General features: G+C 39.7%; 1 protein-coding gene across 2 annotated transcripts in view; it reads right to left on the bottom strand.

The window, feature by feature from the left end:
- Positions 1-16,440, bottom strand: part of CSRNP3 (cysteine and serine rich nuclear protein 3) — a gene marked incomplete at both ends in the record, with an annotated part of 74,531 nt that extends 58,091 nt beyond the window's left edge. The window contains one exon of one of the 2 annotated variants that reach the window (XM_080927867.1): positions 16,293-16,440. In XM_080927867.1, coding sequence (XP_080783993.1) covers positions 16,293-16,440 — 148 coding nt within the window. The remainder of the gene's footprint in view (positions 1-16,292) is intronic. The other variant, XM_080927868.1, reaches the window with a different exon arrangement.
- Between the last annotated feature and the right edge of the window lie 4,932 nt (positions 16,441-21,372).

The following is a 21,372-nucleotide window of genomic DNA, read 5'->3' as shown; positions in this document are numbered from 1 at the left end:
GCTTTTGAACCAATGGCAGAGGTGATTGGTAGCTAGCAAATATTAACTCCTATTGATTACAGGAAAGTTGTGATGAAAAATAAGACATGTCAGTTTCGAAACATGGAGAAATATCATCATAGTATCACAGTTTTTCAAGCTCTTTTTTTTTTTTTTTTTGAGCAAAAATACCTACTACTGGTGGACAAATGACACGTGCAGTAATTTTGTTGGAAGATCCTAGTAACTTTGGCCAGTAAACTAAGGTCATTAGCACCACATACTATGTCTGACCTGGTCCATGCTCCAGTGTGTGTGATACTAAAGAGCCAACACAGTGGTGCTTTCGGAATGATGGGTGACCAGTGAAACACGTCCAGCCATTGTTCTGAGGAGGATCCTGAACTAGACATTCTAACTTCACTCGAAATCCAAATATTAATTAAGAGAGTGAGTTGGTGACACAGTAAACACAGGCCTACAGAAAAATGAGAGTGACAGTGGAGAAACAGAAGCCAAACGATGGAGCACTACAACTCCTAACGGAAGGAAGAGTTGCTGTAACCACCATATAAATTCTTACTTTTAAGAATTTATTTGCCAGTGATGGCACATGCCTATAATCTCAGCACTTAGTAGGCAGAGGCAGTCAGATCTCTGTGAGTTCGAGACCAGCCTGGTCAATAGAGAGAGTTCTAGAACAACCAAGGCTACAGAGAGAAACCCTGTCTTAAAAACACAAACAAACAAACAAACAAAAAACAAAAGAGATTTTGTTCTGAGTTAATATTTCTCAAAACAAACAAGATGCCATATCACATATCAATTTTGTCTCCAACACTCAAAAGAAAGAAATTCAGAAAAAAAATGTAAGAATACATTTAAAATTAAAAAAAGCTATTGAGTTAACATGAACATCACAGGGTTTACCCAACGATGATTTGGTAAATATTTAATAGCTGCCTCTCAGGCACACATTTACTATAACATGAAATACATAAATAATATATAAATGATAAAAGCATATTCTTTACTATAGTTCCATTTGACTGATTTTAACAGAATAAATGGTTGCTTTTATAAAAAAATTTTTTACCTAACGATTACATGCACAGCCATTCTCTATAATTGAAAAGTGATGGTTTACATGCGGACTGGATGTGAGCACTGGTTAATATTTTCATTTAAGGAAGCAGGTGAATGGAAAATGAGAGAGTCCCGCATTCATCGGTTACATGAATGGCTTCTTTACAGCCCAGGGAAGTAAGCTTCAGAACTACAGAAGTACCTACTGACACTCGGAGTCTGTTTAATTCGTCAAAGATAAAGAAATGCAAACCTTAATTTGCATTAATCACATCCTCCTCCTTCTCTTCTTTAAACAATATAAAAGAAAACATAAACCCTGCATGCTGCCGGTGCTTGATCATGCCCATGGTTAAATATGCCAACCACATGTTTAACCACATGGATCTCGTGGCTCCTGACAATAGTGTTGGCACCAGACTGGCTGCGGCATAGCTTCCTGTATGAACTGCTTCCCGCTAACAGAGAAAAGCCAAGAATGCATGTAATAGTATAGGTCATAATGAGATGTAGTAAAAGTGATTACAAAGTTGCATATTTTAAGTGCTTATTATTTTAAGTAACTTTGTTAACACGTTAAATTAACATTAATATAGTGCATGGATTCGTAGTTCTGCTGCCAGGGAACTATAAGGTAAATTTATTTCGCTACTCTACTCAAAGTACAGTTTTAAAAATGATGGAAAATAAGGTGGTTGCCAAGAATACCCACAATAAAAAAAAATGTCTTAAAGAAGAATGTTCAGTGTGGTTAAAAAGCATTCACAACTGTGGAAAATATTTTGTTGTGGACTTGTGAATCACTTCAACATAATAATGATAAATATTTATAGAAAAACAACGCTTTACAACAAATTGAAGGTGAGAGGTGATGTGTTAAAGTGTGTGCTTTTATTTTCTTGGCAATGCAAATAAAATCTGTGCAATGTGAGATTTCTTGATTTACATAACTTAATCATTATTTTATTTTATATTTAAAAATTAAGTTGCGTCTACATAAAATTCTACAGCTGTTACAATAAAGCCTAGATTAGAAATGCACATTGGGAGACAAGTAAAAGGGTTACTGATCAGTCACGTTGAATATGACAAGTCCAGACATTAAAGTGGAGATGGCTGTGACCTCAGCCTGGCCCCACAATTCACTGACACATGGACCCTGAGAACGCATTGATAAACAAACTTCTTGAAATCCCAGTTTTACGATTTGAACCTATGTCATAGGACTGGAGTAGCAATTAAAACATATTCATTCATGTAAAAGGTAAGAGTAAATAAACAAATATAAATATTTATAATAATATAATAAATGTATGTTATATATTATATTCAAAACTTTACTAATTGTATCACTATGGGAGAAAGCCGTCCTGATTGCGAGTGTAAGTTAAGCGGTAGCATTGTCTCACTTGCTTTGAGAGGTGACAACAGTAACAGTAGCGGTTGTCTTTACAGTTCTCATCCTTGGGTATCACTGGCTCTGTCCTTTGCTGCCTGTGCTGTGTTGGAGCCACAGGCCCCTCCCTTGTCTTCCCATCCCTGATCTTTTCCCACTCTCCCATCTTGAGGATTTTAAGTGGATATTCTCTGTCCAAATAACGGGCATCATAGTCTCCCTCCTTTCATCTTTGATTTTCCTGGGCATCGATTTCTTCTAGTAAAACCACACTGGATAAGTTCTGTAGAAAAAAAAAAAGCCCACAAATACCCGTGCTGACAATTACCTCTCTGTCCCGGTATCTTCTGAAAAGTCACATTTTATTGATACTCAGATGTGTCGAGAATTCAGGGGAATGAGTCTAAATGACACCAAGCAAACACTTGCAGTGACAATCTCCCATAAAACATTGCCTTGGAGAACACTTGGAAAAGCCCTCACAGGCCTCCATTAAGAAGGTCTGCACGAGAGCTCAGAGAGTGCCTGATGCTAATGAACACATAGGTGTTTTTAAAGCCCGATGCAATCAATCAAGAGGGAGGCAGCTGCCAAAACACACATGCTTCTGCATCCCTGAAACTCTTCTTCCATGGAACCTGCTACGAGGTTTCACCATGCCCGAGGCTTCCCTGCTCCGTCAGGCGTAACACTATCTGCAACTCTCTTCCTTTATTCCTTTTACTCTAAGGGGATAGAAATATTACTTTTAAAAAAAGCGGTCCAGCTTCAGGACTATCCAAGAAATCAAAGGTCTGAGTTCTATGAGTCCTAGTGCCAGAAGAGAAACCTCCAGGAGGCCAATAGCAACAGATTTGTATTAGAACAGCCGCAGCACAGATACAGAACATTCAATTTGAATGTAGTTCATGTAATAGTTGTTGGATGTCTCATTGGAACTGGGATCTGTGCGCTGCTTTATTAATAGTAGACTATATTATATTTTGGAAATTGGGTATAAAACACCGTGAGCTGTTTCTGAAGTTTGAAACATTAGAGCAAGAATGAGTAATAGGTTCTTCCCATTCATCACCATAGGAAGCAATATATGAACATTAAAACCAGGATCCAGTCAGTTGCACGCAAGGCCGAAAGACAGACAAATTTCCCACTGGCTTTGAAACTCTGTAAAGATGCTTAAATATCTTATGATGCCCTATAAGAATGCTTAGTTCATGCACATAAGACTTCTATGCAGCCCCTCCCACTGAACAATTGTGAAAGTCTCGGTATCTGCTAGTTTTTACTACTGTGAGTACCATACAAATTAATTATTTTTAAAAGACTGAAGCTTAAAAAATCACTGCTGTGGTTTTCAAAGTGTTGCTGACAGTGGACCAACAAACAGTCACAACTCCTTATCCTAACTAGCTTCCCTTAGTGTGTTCCAGGCCCATACGAAGCTCTCCTGCACTGTCTTAATGCACCACATTTGAAGTTCATGGTTGGTTCAGTTAAGACAGCTCAGAGCAAAATCCACTAAAATTATATATATATAGTTAGATGAATTTCACGGGAACATTTGACAAAAATAACAGTAGAAAAGATGAGGAAGGTACCGAATACATTTGTTAAAGGTTAGTTCTGACTAATGATGAGCATAAATTGGAAGATTCTACATTGGGTTACAAGTCCCTCTGCCTCCTATAAAACACACACACACACACACACACACACACACACACACACACACACAACCTTTTGTGGCATCTACAAGCTGAAAGCAAAAGAAAATGGTAAATAGGATTTCAACATGAGCACACTAATGCCCTTAGGTACACAGAAATAAATACTGAACAAACAAATTTTTCCTCAAATATTTTACTACAAATAATACACATATGAGAAATAACCAGAAGTATGCTGTAGTTGGAGGGAAGGTGATGAGCTGAATCTTATACTAGTTTCAAGATCAAACTATTCTAATATATACAAAGAACTCAAGAAGTTAGGCTCCAGAGAATCAAATAATCCTATTAAAATATGGGTACAGATCTGATAGAATTCTTAACTGAGAAATACCAAATGGCTGAGAAGCACCTAAAGAAATGTTGAACATCCTTATAGTCATTAGAAAAATTGAAAATTAAAACAACCCTGAGATTCCACCTCAGGCCAGTCAGAATGGCTAAGATAAAAAAATCAGGTGACAGCAGATGCTGGGGAGGATGTGGAGCAAGAGGAACAGTTCTCCACTGTTGGTGGGATTGCAAACTTGTACAATCATTCTGGAAATCAGTCTGGAGGTTCCTCAAAAAATTGGACATAGTATTACCTGAGGACCCAGGTATACCACTCATGGTCATATACCCAAAAGACACTCCAAAATATTACAAGAATACATGCTCCACTTATGTATAAAAGCCAGAAGATGTTGAAGGACATCTATATAAAAAACATAGATGTCCTTCAACAAAGGGATGAATACAGAAAATGTGGTACATTCACACAATAAAGTACTGCTCAGCTATTAAAAACAATGACTTCATGAAATTCTTAGGCAAATGGGAGGGAATTAGAAAAAGTCCTTTGTGAGATAACCCAGCCACAAAAGAACACCTACAGTATGCACTCACTGATAAGTGGATATTAGCCCCAAAGCTTGGAATACCGGAGAAACAATTCACAGACCTTATGAAACTCAAAAAGAAGGAAGAACAAAGTGTGGATGCTTCAGTCCTTCTTAGAAGGGAGAACAAAATACTCATGGGAGGAAATACAGGGACAAAGAGTAAAGCAGGGACTTAAGGAAAAATCATTCAGAGACTTCCTCACCTGGGGATCCGTCCCACATGCAGACACCAAACCCAGTCACTATTGCTGTTGCCAAGAAGTGCTTGCTGACAGGAGTTTGATATAGATGCCTCCTCATAGGCTCTGTGAGAGCCACACTGATACAGATGAGGATGCTTACAGCTAACCATTGGACTGAGCACTGCAACCCCAATGGATGAACTAGAGAAAGGACCAAAGGAGCTGAAGGGTTTGCAACCCCATGGGAAGAACATTATCAACCAACCAAACCCTCCACAGCTCCAAGAAACTAAAATACCAACCAATGAGTACATATAGAAAGACTGTGGCTTCAGTTGCATATGCAGCAGAGGATGGCATTGTCTGCCATCAATGGGAGAAGAGAAATTTGGTTCAGTGAAGGCTCATTTTCCCAGTTTAGGGGAACGCCAGAGTGATGAGGTGGGAGTGGTTGGCTGGGAGTGGGAGCATCTTCATGGAAACAAGGGAAGGAGAGCATGCGAAAGGGGGGAAGGGGATAACATTTGAAATGTAAATACAGGGAATATCCAATAAAAATGATAAAGAAGGAGGGAAATAGAGAAGTATAGGTATGGGAGAGAGGAGAGGTGAGGACTTGTAGGAGCAGAGAGACGGGAAACTGTGATTGAAATTTATTATGTAGAATTAATTAGTAACTGTATTTTAAGATGTTAATACTTGCCCAACTTATTTCAAGACATTTCACTTAAAATGAAGGTGAATTTCACATAGAAGATGAAATCGAGCCCAATAGGAAGTACCTAGCTTTGTACTCTCTGGTGTACAGTTTGCCTTCGTGTTCTGAAGCATGGTTTTCACTCTAGGGACTGTGTGCTTTAATTACACAGATCATTAGTCACTTGTGTCTCCAGCCTTCATGTAAATGCAATATAGTGGAGATTTTTATGTTTTGTTAAGCTGATGCTATAATATTTGGGAAATGGTGTTTTGTTCAACTTTAATTTCCCTGATTTCCTAGCAGACTTGTTAAAAACTGTATTAGCATTTTCTGTGCTTATTATATAAACATAACTATACTATTATAGTAATATAATTATTAATACATATTAATATTACATAAACATTTCATCATAGCATTAGCCTTTCCTTTAGAGATGTTCTTGTCACTCAAATACCAATTCGTTATCAGTCAGTAACTTAACGAATATCTTGTTCTACTACACAGTTCATCTCTTTGCTTCTTTGAAGGTATTTATTCATATAGAAATGTTTTAATACACTCACATATAATACATTTTCTTTCACTAGTCTTACTCTCACTATACTATAAAATATGGTTTTTTAAATCTTAAAAGTTTGGAACGTTTACATTTCATTCCTCACCACACTGAGAACTTATTTTCCTATATAAAAATGGGTAGGGATCTAATTCCACCTCTTTCACTGAAAATATCACGTATTGGTGCAGTTGCTTTGTTCCGAAATCATCTGCAGTGTACTTTCTGGTAACATATGGAGCCACCATCTAAATGTGGGTTTGTCTCTGAGCTAATCCATGTGCAGAACTGGGCTAATCCATCACATTTAACTGTTTTCACCTCTAAATTGTCACAATTAGTTCCTTTCCCTTGTTTTCCCAATTGCACTTGGCCTTTCTTTAGACCCTTACTCCTTTGTAGACGTTTAAGAACAAGATGGGCTGCGTACATGTTTTGTGTTATAGAATGCTGTCATTACAAAATGTAGAGAACAATATAATAAACATAATAAACATGGCTGCTTCTATTTTCATATACATGGTGTATATATGAAATATATTTCCTCTGCATCTTTTTTTTTTTTTGTTTTTTGTTGGCTTACTTGAAGGAATTCCCAAGATACCCATCACTTTTTTTTGCAAGTATCCAAGATATAAGGACTGTGAGCTTCTATATTTCAGACAGGCTGACAATGGAGCTCAAATATGAAGTAAAAGAATTATATTCAAAATTTAGAAATCAGTAAAAAATAATATAGATAGAAACAAGAATATGGGAAATATTAAAAATCCACTAATTTCCCAAAATTAAATGATCCATAAAATATATTTTAAAGGGATCATAGTGCAAAAAAAAAAAAAAAAAAAAAACTAACACAAAGTTTGTTCTGTTTGTGTGATTCTAGATTCCTGTGGTTGGAGTTTGGGGGGGGGGAAAGCAGGAGTGTGGGCGTGGCCACAGGTGCTATGGAATGTGGGCGTGACCAAGGTGCTATGGAGTGTGGGCGTGGCCACAGGTGCTATGGAATGTGGGCGTGGCCAAGGTGCTATGGAGTGTGGGCGTGGCCACAGGTGCTATGGCAGGTTTGGAGACTGCAGAGCTTGAATGATTGTTACTTAGGGAAGAGCTGAGGCTGGCACAGTGAGGATCTGGAGGTTTGCCTGGGAGGACACAGCGCAGATGACACTTACAATGTGACCCTGCGTGTTGGGACAACAAGAGATATAAATGGGTGGATCTGAAACACATTAATATAGACTGTGGCTATGGGGAACAAACCAAACTATACATAAAAAATGTAAATCAATCTTGGCAGCCTGAGATAAAAAGCTCAATCTAATGTCACCATTTATTGAAGCTAAATGATTGGTCCACCTCCTGAATTTTAAACAAACCGAACAGAAACTGAATGAACTGTATTTATATGGCGCTAGGTGATCGGACTCGGTAATGCCTTTTCCCCAGCTGATTGGAAAGACGGCGGAGGTGAAAGCGACTTGCATTCCCTCAAGTGTGCGGTACAGCTATAGCTACCGCATAAACAGCTGCACAGCCCGGGCCTCCAATTAAACTGCAGCGCTGTTTCTGCTCGGGAAGCTATATATAAGCAAATGAAACCAGGAAGGAACATGCTGGGAATACATAATTACCGCGGAACCCTTTTTAAAACACAGCTCACCGCTACGTGCATATTTGAATACGATAACTAATAAACCAGGCTCTTGATACTTCACAAAGACGCCTGCCCATCAAATCGTGAACTACTATTAACTTGTGAATTCATGTGCACTTTCACTATTAGGTCCTAAATAAATATACCATTTTTTTAAAAAAAAAAACTTTATATGATTTTGCTCTATTGAAAAACACAGGTCATACAATTAAAAAAAAAAAAAATCACCTACCAAGTGTTTAACAACAGTTGAATCAGAACCAGTAAAAATGTCGGAAAAAAAAATGAGACGTTAAGTTCTTAACTAATCAGAAACGACGAGGTGCTTGCACCAATAGCTATGTGACAAACAATACGGTGAGTGTTGAAAAGATCTTAAAGTGACATTGGCCTGTGAATTTCTTTGCAAAGCAGATCATGTCCTATTTGCTCTTCTATTTCTACCTCCTACTAGTGCAGAAATGAATGCCAGAAAGTTAAGGCCTAATCAGTTGTCCATATACTGGCTGCTGGCCAAACAAGTTCCTGCCTTCCCTGAGCATGCGCCCATTCTTCAAAAGCACATGTGACTCACCCTGTTTCATAATACAGGGACACGCGGTTGAAGACAGGCATGAAGAAAGGGCGCAGGGCAACAGGGAGATGAGAGAGATGTGTATAAGGGGAGGGTGGACGGAGGAGGAGCTGGGAGAATTTTTAACGCTGCATCCGAGAAAGAAAATTGACTCTGGACATCTAGAAAGATGGCTGTGATGAGCTAACGAGAAACTGGTCCGGGGAAATGGCATGCGTTTAATTTTCTCCCAAATATCTCGAATCCAGGTTTTCCGGATGAAAAATCGGCCTGGGATGAAGGCCGAGTCATGGAAGATGATGAAGACACTGGAATAGGAGAGCAAGTGGCTCGGCGGGAAAGGATTGTACGTGCCGGAGAACTGGGCACAGCGTAAAGGCTCACATGCTTCTTAGGAGGCGTGAGGCCTGGGTTTAACCACTAGTACCCGAAAATAAAGAGGCAATGACACCAGGAAGCCAAGAAAATGAGGTGATACACACGCAAGCGGAAGAAGGGGCTACAGTCTAAAATGGATGACAGCAGGTGTGTATTTCTTGGGTTTGTAAACGTCAACCTTGAGGAGCTCCCTGGGTGCTTAGCTAGGATCCCTAATGCAAGTAAGTAAAGACTTCACGACAAGAAGCCACCAGTGAACCATTGTCCAGTTCCACATTGTCCAGTGGAAGGAGAGACCACGCCGTTGTTTGTGCTTTTCAACCTTCGTGGAATGCCAGTAGCCTCCGAGTAAGTGGTAAAAAGGAGGGGTAGGGTGAGACTTGGTGGAGAAAGATTTTAACGTAAACTTTGTAGCCAATAGAGAATTTAAATAGTCAGTTTGGGAGACAACAGAAAAGGAGTCACGGCCGCCGTGTGATCTAAGTCGCCAGAGGACGTTGTGTGGATTCTAACACGTTGTGACTGATTCCCACAGCCTCTCAGGTGAAGGCAGTTCCACGGCCTCAGTCAATACGCCCTACGGGATACTCAAGCCAATGTTTTCTAAACAGCCGTGGGCTGGTCCTCCACTGATCGTTAGCCTCATCACTGTCGGCTTTATTCCTGACAACTAGGCCAAACATCTAATGACGCAGCCGGTCTGTCTGTGAAACCGAGATGTGCATGAGACCTGATGGTGTGGCCTGAGGTGGTAAACAGCTGGCGCCAGCTCTGTTCACACCAGTTCACGCTGACTACGTTTTTCCCAAGTTATGGGCGGCAGACAGGGGTATCTCTCTTAATGTCGTGGTCGAATTTCAGGGATGACCTTCATATTGATTATATTTGTTATTTTTATTAAATTTAGGATTCTCCTGGAATCTTGAATCACAGAATAAGATGGAGTTTTTTAGTATCATAAAACACTCATGACAAGCGTCTGCCTAAATTTTCTCCTAGTTTTTTTTTTTTTTTTTTTTTTTTTTTTAAGAAGGAAAATGGAAGCAAGGGACAGATTGCTACAACTACGTCTGCAAAGTTGAGTTTCCAAAATACTACTACAAAGTGGGGTGTGGGTGATATTTCCCCCAGTAGTACTCTTTAGAGCCTTCATTCACACATGGAAGTGTCTCAGAGCTTGTGACATTGTATAACATTCTTGAGGTTGAATCCGAGTCTTCAGTGTATTTTAACTGTGCAATAAATTGTACTGATTCCCTAACAGGAAATAGGAATAATTAGGGAGTAACTGGAGAAAATTTCTGACTCACATGTTAGTGCTCTGCGGATTCAGAGGAAAAGGTGGGCCGAGGGAACAGGGAGCGAAGGAAGGAGACAGGCACACTCTGCTCTTAGGGAAAAAAAGTCATAACCACATCTGTGATGATTAATTTCCACTTTTGTTATGGCTGCAATAACTCCTAATTGTCTAGCAATTTTTGCATGTTAAAAGAACACAACTCTACGGAAGCCTTCGCCCATGTGCAGTGTAGAGCGACATCCTTTGACCCTTTTGCGTTTCGAGTCCTGTGTGGTGCGTTTATCTGTTGGCACACTGCTGCAGGAGATGTGTCCCTTTAGGGACCCTGTTTTACCACACAGCTTCTCGTTATTTACATGACATACCAAGAACCTTCAAGGGGCAGGGGAAAACTATCATCCCTGTCTTTCCCGAGAAGCTCTCCTTTTGACAGGACGACTGGCTAAGGAGCCACAGGGATTTGGTGAAACAAAGCGTTTCTCAGGCCTATGGCATCCGCTGCTTCTCTTCCAAGGAGAGAACACTCCACGACCTTGGTTGAACACTGGGAAGTGTGCTGGTTGCCTAGCAAAATTTAGAAGTTCAAGGAAAAAGCCATCACATTCTTCCTAATTTACATTTTGAAGCTGTTATTATCATAATGGGGTATGCTACAAATTGAAATGCCTTAACAGGAGGCTTAGAATAGTCTGACATTTTGCATTACCGCAGCGGCTGACACGTACCAACCAATCTTATTAATTTCTATATTTGCAAAAACAACAAGATGCTGTAATGTACAATGAGCTAGTGGCTACCCAGCAAAGAGCACACACCCTCACTTAAATTGGAAGGATAAAGCCAGGCTGATTGAGATTTACATAAGGGTAGCCACATTTTCCCGAGTCTCGGTGTGAATGTAAATTGCTCCGCATTGCTTGCAAAGGTTTAATAGTTCTAAAAATTCCTGATTTCAAGAAGGGCTGCTGTCTTCATTTTCGATTGTAGGAAAGCAAGTTAGGGGAACAGGACTCATTAGTAAATCTTTGAAGGGGTATAATCAGAGACTCCCATCCAGAAGACATTGCTAATAAACTTCTGTCTAATCTAATTGAAATAATAATATGTATGTATGTATATATGTATGCATGTATATTCTAAAATGTTGCACATTAATTTCTGAAGTAGCAAATGCTTTTAATTATTATTATGCCTTTTCCTTTGTAGCTCTGGCTGGCCTGGAATTCTATATATCTTGACCAAGCTGGCCTGAAACTCACTAAGATCTAGCTTCCTGTTTCCCAAGAGCTTGGATGAAAGGTATATGTGCCTCTGTATTTAGCCTTCAAATACATTTAAAAAGAAAGAAACCAAAGTTTTGACTACAATGCTTACTCTGGTTAGCATTCTCTTTATCTCTTATATCCTAGGTAAACACTGTCACTTGATTCTTCATTATTTCCCACAACATATCTCCTCCCCCAGCTCTCCCAGAATATGAAGGTAGGGAGCAAAACAGACTACTATCTGGAAAGGACACTGTAATCAAATTAATAACCAAACTGCCTTTAATAATTAGAATTTGTGGGGTTGAAATAATGGCTCAGCAGTTGCGAGCTTTTGCTGCTCCTCCAGAGGACCCATCATTGCTCCACAGCACCCACCTGGGGCAGCTCACAACTACTTTCAACTCCAGCTTCAAGTGATCAGGAACCGTCTTGTGGCCTCTCTGGGCTCCAGAACATAAATCACTCACACATGCATGCACATAAAGAGAGAGAGAGAGATGAGAGAGAGAGAAGTAGAGATAAGGGGAAGGGAGGAAGGAAAGGAGGGAGGAAGACAGAGACACAGAAAGAGACAGACAGACACACACACACACACACACAGAGAGAGAGAGAGAGAGAGAGAGAGAGAGAGAGAGAGAGAGAGAGGGAGAGAGAGACAGAAAGAGAAAGAGAGAGAGAGAGAGAGAGAGACAGAGACAGAGACAGAGACACAGAGACAAAGAGAGTCTTTGTGACTTGGCTGTAATGCTGTCCAGCTTGGTCCCTCGTGCAATTTTATCCCACAGTTCTGCATACAACAATATAAAGTGATTGATTTTTTTTTTTTTTGTTTTTGTAGCACAACTTTGAAACATATCTCTTGGGAATGTATTATAACAGTAACAGAAATAAAAATTAGTGGATATAAAAACTCATCCATCATCCTAATCTTTTAACAAATCAAACTGTTTACAATTCTCAAGTCACTGAACCCGTCTTTGCTTTTGAGAGTGTGTAGGTTTTCCCCATCAGTATAGAGAAGATTCTGTACTTTCTTCGCAGTAGCTCATACATACGGTGTAGTCTTTATAACTCTCATAAAAATAACTTCATTAATGAGTTGCTGTAACATAATGAATCATTTCCCACTCTGACCTTGCTGCCTTCCTCCCCCTCCTGCCTTCTCACACTACAATCAAACGCCAACATAATTTTCTATTGCTTTTGATGTTTCTCCTTTCACATATATTTTCTGAATACGGAACCAGAAATATTTGAATCTTTTTTTTTAATACTGACAAAGTACTTTCTGAATTTCACAGTCCTTAAGGCAACATGTGCAACTACAATGTGTACCGTGGCTCCTCCCAGATTTTTGGCATCACTATGTTCTATTAGAGAGAAATACTAACTTTATAGTGGTGAAAGCTTTATGGTTTCCTCTTAATAATATATTTATGATCATTTTGATCTACTTTTTATTACTATGAAAATGAAATGCTTTACTGTATGAACTAATGGTGTTTTCTACTATGGACTGAGTACCTTAGTTTGCATCTCAAAAAACTGAAGTAGTTGAGAGCAGAGCAGGATAGTGTCCCAGTTGGTAGAATGCTTTCCTGGCATACAGAAAGCCCTGGGTTCAGTCTCTAACAGAACATGCACAGGGCATGGAGTCATAATTACAGCCCTTGGAAGGTAAATACAGGAGGAACAGGAGTTCAAGGCCATTTCCTTCTGCTACATAGCAAATTGGAGGCTAGTCTCAAACACTTCTGAATCTGTCTTAAAAATATTTATAGCTGTGCTTTTGAACTCTAGAGAATAATTTTATCCTGTATTAAATACGTTTCTAATGTAAACTGCTTTCTCACTTTAATATTTTATAGCAGATAAGTTTGTTATTTTAATATAATTGAATATGTTAAATGTTTTCCAATGTGAATTTTTTCCTAACCCTTTAAAGCACACAACAGTCTTGCCAAATGTCTCATAGTATGCAAATTCATTATTTCAGCATTTTTAATTTTTCATTTAATCAATGTAGAATACACTTTGCCATGCCATGAAGTGTTTAAGCTGTTTCATTTTAAAAATTATTAATTATATGAATGATTATTAACATCCCACTATTTGCACTTGATAACATTCATTTTTTATATTAATTTCTAGCACACACAAGAAAAACCAGAACTTTGTATACTTTCCTAGGTAAGGCACCATAGTTGGAAAACCAACAATATTGTTTTGAATGATAATTTTATATCTGGAATGAGTGTTCAATGTTACGAATTTAAAAAAATATCCTACTATAACTAACTTATTTATAAGATATGTGTGTGTGTGCGAGTTTGTGTGTATGTAGAAACATTATACTTATATAATTTCACTTCTTTTGGTTTGTTTCAAGACAGGGTTTCTCTATGTATCACTGGCTGTCCTGGATCTTACTCTGTAGACAAGGCTAGCCTTGAACTCAGAGATTCCCCCGCCTCTGCCTCCTGACTGCGGGGATTAAAGGTGTGAGCCACCACCCAGCTCATTTTATCTCTTATTATGGTCTCCTTGAGGGTTTTACTGGAATTGAACACTATTATTACAAATTAATCCGGAGAACATAGCATAGTAACTTTACATATCATTGTATACAAAGACATATGTGTCTCTTCATTAAATTTTTGTAACTCATAATCAATACTATTTTAAAGGTGGTATTTGCAATATTATATGATGATGGATCTGAGATAATGGGAAAAGATCAAAACTACACCTTGAGATGTGTATAAGCAGCTAATCTCCAGTTTTAGACCAGCAGTTCTCGAACTGTGTGTCACAACCACTCTGGCAAACATCTATCAAAAGCACAGTTATACAGTAGGAACAAAACAAAAAACTGTATAAAAGAGTCACAGCATCAGGAAAGTTGAGAACTACTTAATACTTCGGGCTCTCAGTACAGTTAGCATGTATCTAGTAAAGGTTATGTAATATCATAATCCATAATACAACATGTGCATGATACTGAATTTCCCTGAGTCCTTTCATGTGGAACACCTCCCTTGCTGTACATGGTAGACATGATGTCGCCCTTATCACTAGTATAAAACCCAAAAGATCAGTATATATCTTTCAAACCAAAGGCACAAGTTCATCTCCTCACACCAAGCTGTGTACAAAGCATGTGCTCCGTTGCAGGACAAATCACAGCGGCACTGTCCTCATGTTTGTCTTTTTTTTTTTTCTGCCATAACAGTTGTAACTGTTGTTTCTTATTTTTCATGTGTCTCAGATTGCTCAAGGAGATACTGCTGGTTATGATAGGTTTACCTCAGGCTCTTGAAAAAGTCTGAATCATTGGGCTTTTTCAAAAGAAGGTTGTCGTATTTCCAGAAACAAAGACATGTTTGAGATTCATATATTAATTAAATCGGCTAATAAAACAAACTAAGCTGGCAACATGGTTTAGTGGATAAAGGTGTAAACCTCCAAAGACAGGAACCTGAACTTGATCCCTGAAACCCACAAAGGTGAAAGATGAGACCAACCCCCACAAGTTGCTCTCAGATCCCCAACATGTGCACCGTTTCATACACACCCTACCCCTCTTTGTTACACACAAAGCACATGAGGAAATGCAACAGTTAAAAAAGCTCAGCTTAAGAAAACAAGAAGCCCATACATTTGAGAGGGATCAGGGAAGGGTTCATGGCAGGGTGAGGAGGGTAGAAAGAGAAATGGAAATAAAGTAATCATATTATGATCTCAAAAAATAATTTTATAAAAGTCCAGGTATCCATCAGGATATTGTGACATTCAAATCTCCTTGCTTTAGAAACATAAGCCCCTAGCTTACATAGCTATTCCATGTCAGTTACTGGGGCTTAGGTTCCATGATCATAAGAAAATTTCACATGCATTCCTTAAACCTCACATTTCTGTCCCTGTTAGGAATGACTAATGTAACAAGGTGGCCAAGAAAGAAACTGAGGACTGGCATACATTCTTATTGTTCCCTTGGTGGACTTTGTAACTCAAAGAAATGCCTGTGGTTGGGCCACCCTCTGAGGGAGAGCTTGGCTCTCCCCTCCCTCCTCAGTGAGTGGCTGATCAAAATGTTTCTTATCACTGCCAACCCTTTTCCACGACTAAATGCAAAATACAGCTCTTCATTTTCCTCTCAGATCATTTTGGTTATGGGAAGACGCATTGTCTTCCTGACTCCAGTTTCTTCCTTATTCCATACATCTCATCTGTGACCAGGGTGCTTTATGCTTCTTTGAAGAGTCAGAGGAACAAAATGACTAATTTTATAGACCCAGTGTCCTAAAAGAACCAAATCAAACACTGCCAACTCTTCTTAAATAACAGAACCCACTGAGGTGCCTCAAAATGACTTCATCACCCCCCCGCATCATTCTATTTGACTGATTGTAAAGATTTAAGAAACACACAACCGGCCATAAAAGTGAAAATAATGCTACGCGATGATTTCCTCCCAACAATGCTACGCGATGATCTCCCCTCCCCCACAATGTTACACCACGATTTCCTCCCACAATGCTATGCGATGATTTCCTCCCACTGAAGAACCTGAGAGTCAGCTCGCCGGGTGGTTCCAGTACTCACGAGTGAAGTGGTTAGAGGTAGATGGATTGACGCTATCCCCGCTGTCAGCACTTTCGCTGCTGGAGACTTCGTCATCCGATTCCCGAGCAGAGGAGCAGGGTGAGGAGGCGTCCACATCTTCGAACTTCCTCTTTAAAATTCCACTCATAGCTGCAACGTTGTCACATGTACCTGGAGTGGGAATGAGCAACCGAACACTGAAATCTGACTGTGGACAGTGTGGCCAATTGGTTTTTCTGTGGCTTTAAATGCGTGAGCTGAGCTGTAGGTGCCCCTTGAACGCATCACAAAGCAGATTCATTTTTCTATCTCAAGTTAGCAAAACAAACAATCAGGCTGAAAATTACAGCACTTCTATGGTTTTCCAATGCCTTCAAGAAATAATTCATCTTAATGTAGCACCATTAGTTTTTGTTGTTGTTGTTGACCAAATAAGAAAATCCATTTGAGTTCATGAAATTCTGTGAAGAACAAAACACAAATTGCACCCCCACACACACACACCAAATCTGAAATGATCACTGTGCTTTGCAAAATCCATCTAGAAGAAACACTGCACACTGGGATGTAAAAAAATGTGTATTTAAAAAATTTCAAATTCAAAGAACTTAGTTTGTAAAGCAGAACAAAGCACATGAAATCAATTCAGAAATTTAGGTGGTTTCCATTTTTATACTGCTACAAGATGAACCTTGTCCCCACTCTACCTGGTTATTGAAGCTACTGCTATCTTTCCAGAAATTAGATTGCACTAACTGAGTGGACTGAGGGAATGATGAGAGGGCTTGCTTCCTTCTAAGCCATTTGTTTTGCGTGAATGAGTTTTCTCTTCTCTGGGTGCCTGCTTACCCCTCATTAGTCCTATTTTACCTCAGCAACCAGCTAAATGGTACCAAGGTTCTTCTCAATATAATGATAGTGTGGTGGTTTGAATACACTTGGCCCAGGATGTGGCACCATCGGGAGGTGTGGCCCTGTTGGGAGTAGGTGTGACCTTATTGGAGTAGGTGTGTCCCTGTGGACATAGGCTTGAAGACTCTCATCCTAGTTGCCTGCCAGCCAGTCTTTTCCTTTTTTGCCTTTAGACCAAGATAGAGAACTCTTAGCTTCCCCAGCACCATGCCTGCCTAGATTCTGCCATGCATCTGCCTTGATGATAATGGACTGAACATTTTTGCCAGCCCCAATTTAATATTCTCCCATATAAGAGTTGTCTTGGTCATGGTATCTCTTCACAGCAATTAAACTCTAAGACAGATATTTTAGTGAATAAAGTACACATAAGATAGCTCAGAAATTTTCCACACAATCTCACTTTGAGAAATTAAGTTAACCTAACTGAAAGTATTGCAAGTTGATTCTATGCATTCTGGCCAGTTAATTTGAACTCTCATTGTAAGTTCTCCCTGCCAGAGGAGAGCTGTCAGTCCAGTAGATCAATCGAGAACAAGTCCCTTAAAACTATTCCAAAACCACTCAGTTATAGGATATCAGAACTTCTCTCAGAAATATCTAAAGAGCATCCTTTGCCTGTGCAGATCACAGAGTAAGCAGCCTGCTCAGATCCCCTGGGCTCAGCCAGCTCTCCCCAGTCTGATTTGGAAGTCCTCAAAGTGTACTTCCTGAACCAGTAACAGCAATGTATCCTGGGAGAGATATGCTTAGAAATGTGTTTCAGTTTCCAAGTCAGAAAGACCCAGGGATTAGAGTCTTTTGTGAAGCACCAAACAGGTATCTCTGATACATTCCCCAAAAAGGAAACCCTTGCCAAATTTTCAGTTTCAATTTCAGAAACTTTTCAACTTGGAGTTTACTCTCCACAAATCTGTTGGACACAACCCCAATGCTCATTTTCTAGTCAATTCTCTGGATACCTCTGGTGTGACTTAGTAAACATCAAATGGAACATTCCATGGATCACATCTTTGTTCTTAGTTTCAATTCAGTCCTTCCAGGCATGTGTTGAGTAGCTGATATATTTTATGTTTTGCACATTGAGTGGTGTAGTGGAAGAGTTAAAAACAAGTTACCAGTGCAAGGGTTCCTTCAGCAAGTAGCAAAATATCACACTTATGTTTTATTAACGTCCATCTTCTGCTTTATTGTCTTAACTATGGAGATAGCTCAGAGAAACAGGAAAGTATGCCACTGTATGTTCTCTTGAGAATAAAATCTCTGTTCTACTCATGTTACCAGTATTCAGATTAGCTTATTATTTTCCTCATTTTAAAGGGTGTGAAATGCATAAAATGTTCATGCATATCAGAGCCAGCAAAGAGGAGGAAAAAAGATATTTTAAGGAGTCTTGAAATAAAAGTAGGACAGGATATAAATTTTAAAGTGATTTCACTTCAAGCAAGATGCAAAGTAACTCATGAGGGAGAGGCTCTAAGACACAAAATAATACAAGATGGATAACTTCGGTCAAGACTTACATTTCTATAACAGGACATTGCTATGGAAGCCATTAAAGCATTGCTGTTTACTCCCTTCTTCCCCCAAACCCCCTATATTCCTTAAGCAGGGTGTATTTCTCAAGGATGAGGAACAGAAAACCAGGAGCTCAGCCCCAAACATTCTGTACCACGTAGGTGGATACCTGGGGCTCTGCTCTCCTTCTCTTATTTCTGTCAAGGAGGAAATGTTGATCAGATGAAAATTGAAATCTTCACTTTCCTTTGTTAGTTCATCTGGGACAAGAACCGCATGGATGGAGGTAAAAGCTGGATGTGATTTCTGTCTAGATCTTGAGAACCAAAAGGGCCTCAGTTGGACAACACACAGTATGTTGCTTAGTGGAACAGCATAGGCACCACATAGAACTGTGGAACTGGATGAGGGATCAGCTTGCCTGTGTAACAGTAAAATGCAAGATGTCCATCTTACTTCACTATATGCATATATGGAAATATGCTAATGAGATCTGAAGGACAAATGGTCCTCTGCCTTTTGGTATATAAGCTCTAGCATATGTAATACTGGAGTGACAAAGCGATATGAGGTCATCCTTTCTATCATTTTTCTCATCTTATTAGGAAAGGAAAAGTGCAAGGATTTAGGGAGACATTATTATCACAATGCATATTCTGCCAGGTGGGCCATCTCAGAGCAACCTGTGGTCAAATAAATGCAGATCAGGGGAAGAGAATGAACACCCTATACCTATCTTTGCTCCCTCAACAGCAAAAACTCTATGTTTTCTTTTAAAAAAATGAGACACAAAGTGGATAGTTAACTAAATGAAAAAGTGTGAGCATTTCAAATCAGCTATATACAGAAGGAAAGCCCAAAGTAAAGTTGGGCAGGCATTGGCTTATTTGAAAGTAAGGAGGTGGAGTGTGGAGCGCTAACCATTGAAGTAGCCATCTTTCCTCGGCTCTCACTGCCCAGTTCAGGAAACATGCTAGTCACAGGCATCATCACCACACGTGGTCTAAGACAAAAGCCCCATCATTTCCCCCTCCCATCCACTGTTCTTTGCTTTGGATGTTTTCCCAGTCACAGGGAGAATGAGAAATTCAAAACATGAAAAGCATTACACCAGTCTGCAGTTTAATTAAACTTCAAGTCATCTTAGAAGTTCAACCCTCCCATCCCGCCCCAGTGCCTTTAAAACATCTCAACAGTCTAGCATGACCAGCTTTGTCATTTATTTTGAGCCTCTGACTTTGCCAACACTCCACCCTGTATGGTAGGTACAGTTCCTGAAGCCTGGTGTTTCTCTGTCCTCCAAGCTATTTTGGATAATTGTCTTTCTTGTTCGACTCTTTGTGCACATTTACTGCTTTTCACATCTACAGCAGGTATTTGCATTTTTCCACCTTTGTTTCTGACTGTCATACCCACTGATAAGAAACAAGATGGAGGTGCTTTGTTTCCTTTACTGGCTTTTCTATGGCACCTTCTATGTAGCAGTGGATACGTGTTCAGGACTGAACGCTCCAGGAAGGAGAACAAGTGTTCAAACAACTCACTGTTCCACGTCCTGTAACAAACAGCTGGCATGTTTGATTAAATTAATATCAAAATTAAGATGAAACTGACATCAAAATGTCCCCCCACTTAAGAGCGATACACAGGACAGTTTATAAGCAGAACATGAACAAGTCATACTTCTAAAAATTCCGGGACAGGTTCACGCACCGGAAGATGAGACACAGAAAATGGAAGATACAGAGAGATCAGAGCATTAAGTCTTTGATATTTTTGCTAAGCTTTCCCATTGCCACCCATGACTAGCATCTTGTCTGCAGGTCTCACAGCTTCAATCCATTGTTCTAAGAACTGATTAATTTTTGGACTCTCCTGGGTCACATATCTTGCCTGCTGGTCAGACCATTTCTTGATCAACTGGCTACTTCAGAGAATCTCACTTGGGGCTTGGGAAATTCAAGTCCATTTCAAAGCCAGTGTCCTCTGTTGGCTGATAAAGGCTCATCTGATTTCTTTTCATTTATTGACAAAATCATGGAATTTATGCAACCAGATTCTTAGTCTAGGAATCTATTTTTTTTTTAATCTACACCTTCTTTTCTTCGATACAAGATCTCACTGAATAGCTCTGGCTGACCCGGAACCATCGGATCAAGCTGGCCTGGAGCTTACAAATCCTTCTGCTTTTGACTCCCAGCTGATGCATTTAAAGTGCTATGACACCACACCCAACAAGGACCCCTCATTTTGTTTCCAATCTAATTAAGTACTACTTTACATGAAAGCCTTACCAACCATGCTTGCTAGCATGCTGTTCTTAAGGTATGTAAGTGTGGTGGTTTGAATATGCTTGGCCCTTGGGAAGTGGTAGCATTAGGAGCTGTGGCCTTGTTGGAAGGAGTGTGTCACTTTGGCGGTGGGCTTCGAGATCCTATGCTCAGGCCTCTGCCTAGTGTGGAAGAGAGTTTCTCCTAGTTCCTTTGGGGTCAAGATGCAGAACTCTCAATTCCTTCTCCAGCACCATGTCTGCCTGGATGCTGCCATACTTCCTGCCATGATGATAATGGACTGAACTCCTGAAACTGTAAGCCAACCCCAATTAAATGTTTCAGTTATAAGAGTTGCCTTGGTCATAGCGTCTGTTCTC

This window comes from Micromys minutus (assembly GCF_963924665.1).
Source record: "Micromys minutus genome assembly, chromosome: 13".
Lineage (NCBI taxonomy): Eukaryota > Metazoa > Chordata > Mammalia > Rodentia > Muridae > Micromys > Micromys minutus.
This window is presented reverse-complemented; position numbering and strand designations above follow the sequence as displayed.